General features: G+C 35.5%; 2 protein-coding genes across 3 annotated transcripts; both read left to right on the top strand.

Annotated features, from left to right (window-relative positions):
- Positions 1-2,409: 2,409 nt before the first annotated feature.
- LOC114721036 (uncharacterized) lies at positions 2,410-3,575 on the top strand. Its single transcript, XM_028906829.1, has 2 exons — positions 2,410-2,874; positions 2,961-3,575. The coding sequence occupies exons 1-2, from the start codon at positions 2,410-2,412 to the stop codon at positions 3,573-3,575; spliced, it is 1,080 nt and encodes a 359-aa protein (XP_028762662.1).
- Positions 3,576-4,624: 1,049 nt separating this feature from the next.
- LOC114720975 (uncharacterized) lies at positions 4,625-8,666 on the top strand. Of its 2 annotated transcripts, none has more exons than XM_028906724.1 (7): positions 4,625-5,217; positions 5,732-5,820; positions 5,965-6,040; positions 6,809-6,858; positions 6,947-7,288; positions 8,063-8,101; positions 8,193-8,666. In XM_028906724.1, the coding sequence occupies exons 1-7, from the start codon at positions 5,046-5,048 to the stop codon at positions 8,367-8,369; spliced, it is 945 nt and encodes a 314-aa protein (XP_028762557.1). In that variant the 5' UTR covers positions 4,625-5,045; the 3' UTR covers positions 8,370-8,666. The 2 variants fall into 2 exon arrangements, with proteins under 2 accessions (XP_028762557.1, XP_028762558.1); XM_028906725.1 differs by lacking the exon at positions 4,625-5,217 and adding an exon at positions 5,276-5,349.
- Positions 8,667-8,821: the final 155 nt, after the last annotated feature.

Raw genomic sequence — 8,821 nt, 5'->3', positions numbered from 1 at the left:
TTTAAAGTGTTAGATACACTTTAAAAATATCTGAGAATATTGAAAATATTTGAAAAAATACTTCTTGCTATTGATGTATCTTAATTCTTTTATTTTTTTTCCCATTAAAGTAAAGCAGGTATGATTCAAAATTCTTCTCTTTCATCACGTTATTCATTGTTTATCTCTCTCCACATTTTTCTATTCACGTTCGCTTTTGAGTTTGGCCCCAAAAGCTATAAACTTTGCCTTTTATCACTTTTGATCCTAATTAGAAAAACTAGTTGACTAATTTGAGGAGATTAAAGAAGTAAATTGAGTTAGCTATTTGTCCTAAATAAGTGTTGTCTATCTTAAAATATCCTTGCTAATCAAGTCTATTGGCTAGAATTATCATTGGTAAAAGGACTACTTTGGAAAAAAAAAATATAAATATGAGAGATACAGTGGATTGAGGTCTTATATTTAAAATCAAAATAAAGGCCAAACAAAATTTTATATTAAAGATCGGAGGTAGTATTTCACCATAATTTTTTCTCCAAAAATCTATTTCCTCTGGTTTGAGTCTAAATGCATTAAATAAGCCACCAACTCAAATTTCGCATTTTCTCACCCCCTTTTAGGGTGCGTTTGGAATCACATATGGACCTTCAAACTGACTTCTCTACCGGAAAAAGGAACCTTTTTTATTTGGCATGTGTTTGGAATCAAATTTTTACAATCTGACTTCTGTCATTGAAACGAACTTATACAATAAGCTCAAAGAAGTTGCTTTTATTCAATCTGACTTCTGTAAAAGTCAGATTGAAAAAAAATTACTTCTCCACCGCTAATCCAAATACACTCTTACTTCTCCCAACCGCATTCCAAATGCCGGCTTACTTAAATTGGATAGGCATACCAGAAAGGGTTGCGATATTCTTCATCCCAACGCAATAATCCCATCCGCATTTATATTATTAAGGTTAAAATTATAAAAATAAAAATAATCAATACATTATTGTGAAATTTTCAAAAAATTAAAATATTTAAATTTTAGAAAAATTTGTACCATGTGTGTATAAAATTTGCAAAGTGCCGTTACTTTGCGTGCAAATTTTTTTTATCAATTCTTTCTCATCAATTAAATTTTTAATGAAACTTTTTTCCATTTTCTCTAAATTTTATTATTTAATTTTTTTCTAGATACTTTTTTTGCATCTAATACATGAAATTGCTAAGTGTAAAATTACACTAAAGAAATTTTAGGGTACCGAAATATTTTTTTTGTGCATCCAATATTTTAAAATTTTTTCAGGTGCGTCAAATACCCTGAGTTACTTTTTGTCTAGGAGTATTCAGTTTGTCTCGTCCCGATTGTCCATCCTAGTCTCAATGAGTTTGGAACAGGACAAGATGAGACCAAAAAAATTTCGAGACGAGACAAACGACCCCGTCCAAGGTTTTTTTTAATTATTTATTAATAATTATTATTAGATTATTGAATTTACTTATTAACAATAATAATTCTTACTTTTATAGTGATTTTTAACTCTTAGGTTGTAGTATTATCTCAACAAAATCTCATTCCTCAATAAAATAATTTATAAATTCATTATATAGTGTTTTTCTTGCGGTATTTTTTTATAGTATTGTTTTTACATCTTTTTTTATACTATATGATTGAGCTTTCTACATAATTTTTTTATAATGTTTTCATCTTCAGAAGCCCAATGAAAAATAAGCATTATAACATAAAAAATTCATATAAAAATTATATATATTTTTTAAAGAAGGGGAAGCGGGATGTCTTGGTTCAAACAAAATCCCTGTCCTGTCCCGGTCTCGTTCCGTCACGTGAACACTTTTACTTTTTGATGTGTCCAACACCCAAAAATGTTAGTATAAATTTGCACTAAAAAATATTTAAGGTATTAAGTACGCTTCAAAAATATTTGAGAATATTAAATTATCTAAAAAAATGCTTCAATATACTTAATATATATTAATTCTTTTATTTTTCATTAAAGTAAAGTAGGAGTCACTTCAAAATTCTTCTCTTTCATCACATTATTCATTATTTCTCTCTCTCTTTCTCCCCATTTTTCTCTCCACGTTCCCTTTTGAGTTTAGCCCGAAAAGTTATAAATTTTGGCTTTTATTTCATCATGGTTTTTTCCTTCAAAAACCTATTTCCTCTGACTTGAATCTAAATTCCTTAAATAAGATACTAACTCAAACTTCGCATTTTCTCATGCACTTTTACTTCTCCCAACCGCATTCCAAATGCCGTCTTAACGCAATAATCCAATCAGTAATTAATGCGGAGCATCTCATTCAACTGCTCATTACTGTGACCGAACACCGAAGCTGTTTCCTTATATAAATGCATCCTACCTTCACCTCGCTGAGTCACGAACCAGACACAAAAAGCAGTTCGGAGAAGCAAAAATGGATGTGCCCGACCTGCATTTTGTAGCTGTGACGAGCGTGCGGCCGCCGAAGATAACAGAACCACGGCGAGTTCGCCGAGTTTTGGTGAGTGACCCTACCATCAACTCGGAAACTTTCCATGGGTGTTACCAAGTGGTCTTGTATTATGAAAACTTGAACGAGGAGCTCGGGGATGCATGGGTTCTGGCAGGGTGGACTGTGGATTCACTGACCAGAGCTCTATCGGAGTACCCATTACTTGCGGGCCGACTTCAGAGAAAGGAGGAGGGTGACGGTGGCTACGCCGAGGAAATGGAGATTGTGTCTAATGATAGTGGCATTCGAATGGTGGAAGCAAGAATCTCCATTGCTCTCTCAGACTTTGTTGAATCCAGTGAAAGACATAATCTTGAGCACGAGCTTGTCTTTTGGAAGGATATCGACGAGCAGAGCCCTGAGTTCTCACCCCTGTTCTATGTTCAGGCAAGATACACTCCCTTCATAATCAATATACTTCCATTTAAACGCTTGAACTTGCAAGTCTGAGATGAGATGACTGTGTTTTTCAGGTGACGAGCTTCAAATGTGGAGGGTATTCGATCGGCATTAGCTGCAGTCTGCTCCTGGCAGATTTCCTGGTGGTCGATAACTTCCTCAAGAAATGGGCGGACATACACAAGAACCAAGTAGCACGTAGTGCAGAAACAGAAACACCCATATTTTATCATCCTCGTCTAAGACATCCAGAATCTCTTCCCGCCGCTATAACTAGACGTACGCCATACAGAAATGGAGGCCAAAACTTATTATTCAAGATCGCTGCTTCAGAAGATTCAGAGTTTGAGAGGGAATTAGCTCGTCTTTGTGTTCGCGAGGCTGAGAAAAAGCTCCGCAGAGAGATTGGTTCGGAGTTTTGTTTGTTTGTGAAGGAAGCCCATGAGGTTGTCATGGTGGAGACCTGTTCAGAGGGTGAAAAAAGCGGGCAGGCAAGGGGGCTCAAGAATCAAATGAGTAGTACGACATGGGACGAGTTTGGAGATTACCACGTAGAGTTTGAGGAAGGGAACAGGCCTGTCCATGTGTTTCGTAGGATTGGATCGGCTTCTGATAGGATCTTCGCAGCAGTCACATACCCAAAAAAAGGCGTCTATGTCGCGGTTGTGGTCATTTCACCTTGCTGCTGAAAACGGGACTCTCCAAATGATCCATATATAGCAATCATTTCCATATGTTGCATCTGCTCTAAACTCTTTAAAGTGATAATTTGTTAGTTTGTGATACGTCCGAAAGTCACTTAGCATAAAACTTAAAAGTTCGTGTTGTTTGTGTGTAAATCATATCTGAATCTGCGCCATGCTGATGGAAAATTTCCAAAGCTTGGCAAGGCCAGGTTTTGTGTCAGCTTTTAAATTTGTGGGTACATCATGGCACGGCTTTGGATGGCCCAAACGAAAAAAATAGTGGCTGTTTAAGGATGTCCGTGCAACCTCGTTGTTATCTGCAGCCTTACTGTTATCTTTCGTTTCAAGTTATGAAAATTTTTTTCTTAGGTCCAAGAATATTAATATTTTTGTTGGAAATAATCCAATTCAAAATATTATTGGACACCAAATGCCGCACTATTCTCAGCATGGATTTGAAATTTGGAATCTTGTTTCGCCAGTTCCCGAGAAGCTAGCCCATTTTATTAAAGTCAATTCTCATTGCTTCATGTTATCTTTAGTCCTTAATACAAGAGTTAGTTTGACTTTTAATTTAGTCCTAAATATAAGATCTCAATCTGCTTTATCTTTTATATTTATCTATTTTTTCAAAGTAGTCTTTATAATAGTTATACATGTTAAATATTTCATCAAATGCTAGTTATAGCTAATACACATTATCAGCAAGGATATTTTAGAAAAAATAACACCTAATTATTACAAATGAATAATTTAAATTTTTTTTTTAATCTATTTAAATTAATCAGTTAGGTTTTATAGTAAGGATAGGAGGTAACGCTATGTAATTAAACGACAGGTGGTGACTTGCGAGTTTGAATATGATAAGTGCGTGACTTATTAAAATAAAATTAAAAAAGAAAAGGCCTGCTCTGGACCAATTATTTGGGCCAGCCTGGACCCTTATTCTTATCTGGGCCTAAACTACTGAGCCCATCCATTATTTCATTTTTCGGCCTTTATATCAACCACGGTAGTGATGTACGGCAACTCTGCAAGTTCGAGGATCGGATATCAGTACTTGGGCACAGCTTCTGAGCTCAACGGCGGATCGGTGGCTAACGCAATTTTGACACTTCGTGGAGATATAAGGATTCGGAAGTAATATTGTTCTATTGGCTCGGTGGTGAAATTTCATGAGAACCATGTTTACAGAAGCAAGCTTAAGATATGTTTGTCTTATGTTTTTAAAATCCAAGCTTGACCTTCCCATTTTGCTTTCGCGCCGGTGCCCGACTTGTTCATTGCCTTTGTAATTTTATGTTTCGGTTAAGAGGTAAGATCGAGGGTAGCTATGCGGGAAACCTTGAGGAAGAAAGAAATGTTTTTGCTTTTGGAATTCGAAGGGTAAAATCGCAGCAATCAAGAGGTAGAATCTTCATACTTTAGTTGGAATATAGAGCTGGGGAGAAAGGCAAGGAGGCTTGTGGAGGAATGGAGAGTGGGAGTAGTGTTAGCGGTATTAATAACATAGATAGCAATGAGGGAAAGTATTTTCAGGCAATGCGGATAGGGAATCCATTTACTTTCAAAGTGGGTCAAGTATTTACGGGTTTTGGCATCGGCTGTGGTGTAGGAATCGGTGTTGGCCGCCCTTTAAATTTAGGTACTTTCTTCTCCTCTGTAATTTCTCTCCTACTCTGTTTCTCGGAATTCGTGTAGGAAGAGATGGACTTCGGTGGCCCTTCCAAACCCAAAAATGGGGACAGTCGTTCACAAACTTCTACTAAGAAACCATGTATCTATTTTGTTTCATAGGCTAATCCTTTGAAATTCGGATTTAACTTTGTTTATTATATACTAGCAAATGTGCTGATGTTGAAAGCGAAGCGCGGGAATTACTTTTAAGCATAAGCCGCAGCTCAAATGAGGATTATATTAGATGATTATCATGCATTTTGTATTCTTATCATCTTATGTTTGTCTCTAGGCATTTTATATCTTATTCGTTTTAATTTTTAACTAAATATCCATTGATTTGTTATTGATTAGCTTCGTCATTGTTTTCCTTGTGTGTACATACTTTATTTGTGTTCTCTCTTTGAACGCTAACACACAATATCCATACGCTTCTTTATTATTAATTTGAAATTTTACTAGGATAAATCAATTCCATGTAGGTGCTATACCCATGCTGAATGAAGTAATGAGTGCCACCAGAGGAGCAACTGATGCATTTTCTGGTGTTAGCAGACATGTAAACAATTCTGTAAGTCATAATTCGTCTTCTTATATTTAAAATTATGGTGCTGTTACGGTGCAGGATAACTTCAATTCCTTTTTTGCTTCTATAGTTTCTGGATAAATAATTTAAAGATTTTAATCAAATTTCGATTTCTCATGTTTTATTCAGTTGAGGAAGTTTGGAGCTAAAAAAGTTGAAGTGGGCATTGGATGTGGTTTTGGTTTTGGTCATGGCTTTGGAGTTGGTATGTCAGGAGCGTTCACTTTCTTATATCTCTTTGAAGCTTTGAAGATTCTTGTGCAGTGCTTCTGGAGGGTCTCTGTTTCTCTGTTCTTTGGAGAATAGACTAACGTTTATTATAAAATTTTTTTGTATTGAAGTAGTAAAACTACATTATTCTTTTCTTTGTTGATCTTGCTATGCGTGGTGTAGGTTGATCCTATAAAATGGATATTCATATCACTACTTCCATAAGCCAACTTGTTTTGATGTTATAATTGCCGTGGGCTTGGTATTCACAAAATCATTTCAGTTTCAGTGTGATATGACTGATTCTTGAAAACGCTCCTAGGAAGCAGCTTGCAAGTTTCTAATGTTTATATAACTGTGTTTTATCATATAAATAAATATGCATTAGTTGACCATGAACTATAATTTATCACTGTAGTCACAGAAGATAAATTATAATTTGAACCTAAACCATGAACTTTGTGATTCTGTGTGCATTGTACATCAAGGCATAAAAATTAGGAAACGTATTACACTGCCAGGAACTGCCCCTACATATTCTTTTTGGTCTGATTTGCCGCTATTTTTCTAAGCCGATTGCACATTAAACTGAAACCTTGGGTTTGTCAAGGAATAAATCATATTTTCCTGGTTTATTTCTCTTTGCTTCTTGACTGGGCTAAAATTTTGTCTGGTCATGTTACTTGAAGATGATACTTCATTTTTCATTAAAAATTTTCAATTTTCAATTAATAGGAAGCTTTTTCCCCCCTTTCTATGATAGGACTTGGTGTGAAGCCCGGGGTGTTGCAACAAATTCAAACTAATATCATAGTATGTAAATTTTTCTCTAATTTCAAGGGTTTCCTTTTATTATCTGGTATTTTCTATGCATGACATATTTAAATATTCAATTTGTCAGATAGCAATGACAAAGATGATGATAAAGCTTGGAATTGGCCCCAAACTGCCCTTTGGTCAGGGTGCGTTGCCATCATCCCTGCAAAGTAGCGTTGGCATGATCAATGCAGTATCAAACCTATCATCTAAGGGAAACATGATGAATCTGGCAAGAAAAGCACTGGACCAAACATCTCAAGGTCCAACAGGGTCTCAACCGATGCAAATCGGCTCAGTTTCTGAAAATGTTCCATTCAAAGGCAAAGCAGTTGACGCTACATATGGAAGTCGAACTGAGAAGGTTCTCAATGAGTTTCTACAAAATCCATTAGTGAAGGGTGAGGGAGACGCAAATGAAGAAGCGGTACACATAATGCAACCAATGCTTGATCATAACTTGTTTGCCAGTTTTCTTGATGATATAACAAAAGAGAACTATAGGAATAATTCACTAAATATTATAACTGGATGTATGCTTTTACTTCCATCTATTAAAGTCCATCGACTTTTTTTTTAAGAGGGCTAAACATCTCACAGTTTCTTTTATACTGGATTTTTAACATGCCATTTATGCTTCGGGAGTGGATGAAATGAAAGAGTTTGCTTTTGTGATGTGTACAGACTCCTTCAAGAGCATACTTACAAAATAGTGGCATTGATGATTAGATTTTTTCTCCTGATCAGAACTATTCTCGTGTTTGATTGGACTTCAGTAATTTGCTAATAGCAAGTCAGTGGTCAAACTTGTTATTGAGGCTAGAAATCATTGGTTGTCAGCCCTTGAGCTTGTGTGCGCCATGAGTTTATTAGCATTTTAAAACGAGTGCCTGTAGTATTACATGACAGTCTAAAAGAATTTAGAGCAATTAATGAGGATAAGGTGATGGAGTTTCTGAAATTTTATGCTTTTGAATATAAGTTTGTTGATTTTTATTCTATTTGGTGATTTGTGGTGGTTATCGGGCGAGTCTCGTATTTATACCTGAAATCCTTGTGTCAAACATGAAATCTGAAGCAGACAAAGTTGGTGTCAGTTACCTTTTGATATGCGCATTTGTCTGCTGGAGTGTTCTTTTCCCTTCATTATTGTCCCGATTCGATCCAATATTATATGTTCTAATTGATGGTTATATTTTAGGCCACGCGATTACAATCGGAGAATGACATACTTAAGATGGTAATTTTTCATTCTTACTATGTTAATTGTGCTATTTGCTTTATTGTTAAGCTCTCAAAGATTAAATTTATTAAAGCTGTGGGGGATTCAGGTTTTGAGGCACCAGAAAATTATTGAAGAACTGGTGGAGGAAAATGAGAAGCTTCGTCAGATACTATTGGAAGAGCTGAAAGTACCATCTGACAAGCTCAGTGCAAGCTCTTCAGTTAGAACTAAGTTGCCCTGTATTGATTGTATTGAATGCCGAAGAAAACAGAGAAAAAAGTAGGTTAACTCTTAAGAAGAAATAATGACCTTCTTATGAAGTGCTTACCTTACCAACCATTCCTGGTGATGGATAGCCTTTCATGTTTTTGTCTTGGTGTGTACTTTGTATTCCGCAAGGGTTTCTGATCATTGTTTATTTGTTTGTTCGTTATAAATTCCAGGAGACGTATAAATCATTGTAGCTTGTAGAATGAAGAGAGAACGTTATGTTAGAAGAGATGTGTAACAGCATATATTGGTCTAGTCCCTAATCGAAATTTTAGTTCTGTGTAATTTAGTCTCTATTGAGTTGTTTTAACTCAGTTTCTGAACTTTAACTCATTTTTTTTTTGGCCAAAACTTTTAAGTCATTATTGAAATTCAGTCCCCATGATTTTGACGAATGTTTAAAGGGAGTGAGTTGTCATGGTTCAAAATTCAGAAACTCGGTTACAACTGAATTAAAATTGTAAA

This window comes from Neltuma alba, unplaced genomic scaffold (assembly GCF_004799145.2).
Source record: "Neltuma alba isolate B1F8T4 unplaced genomic scaffold, ASM479914v2 tig00012009_pilon, whole genome shotgun sequence".
Taxonomy (NCBI): Eukaryota; Viridiplantae; Streptophyta; class Magnoliopsida; order Fabales; family Fabaceae; genus Neltuma; species Neltuma alba.
Note: the sequence above shows the minus strand (reverse complement) of the source record. Positions and strands in the feature narration are given on the sequence as shown.

Bases quoted from the DNA above. Each gene is read 5' to 3' on its own strand.
- LOC114721036 (XM_028906829.1), top strand. From the start codon at position 2,410: ATGGATGTGCCCGACCTGCATTTTGTAGCTGTGACGAGCGTGCGGCCG. The intron at 2,875-2,960 runs GCAAGATACACT...TGTGTTTTTCAG, and splicing joins CACCCCTGTTCTATGTTCAG to GTGACGAGCTTCAAATGTGG.
- LOC114720975 (XM_028906724.1), top strand. From the start codon at position 5,046: ATGGAGAGTGGGAGTAGTGTTAGCGGTATTAATAACATAGATAGCAAT. The intron at 6,041-6,808 runs GTATGTCAGGAG...TTTCTATGATAG, and splicing joins TGGTCATGGCTTTGGAGTTG to GACTTGGTGTGAAGCCCGGG. The intron at 7,289-8,062 runs GTACACATAATG...GTTATATTTTAG, and splicing joins GAGACGCAAATGAAGAAGCG to GCCACGCGATTACAATCGGA.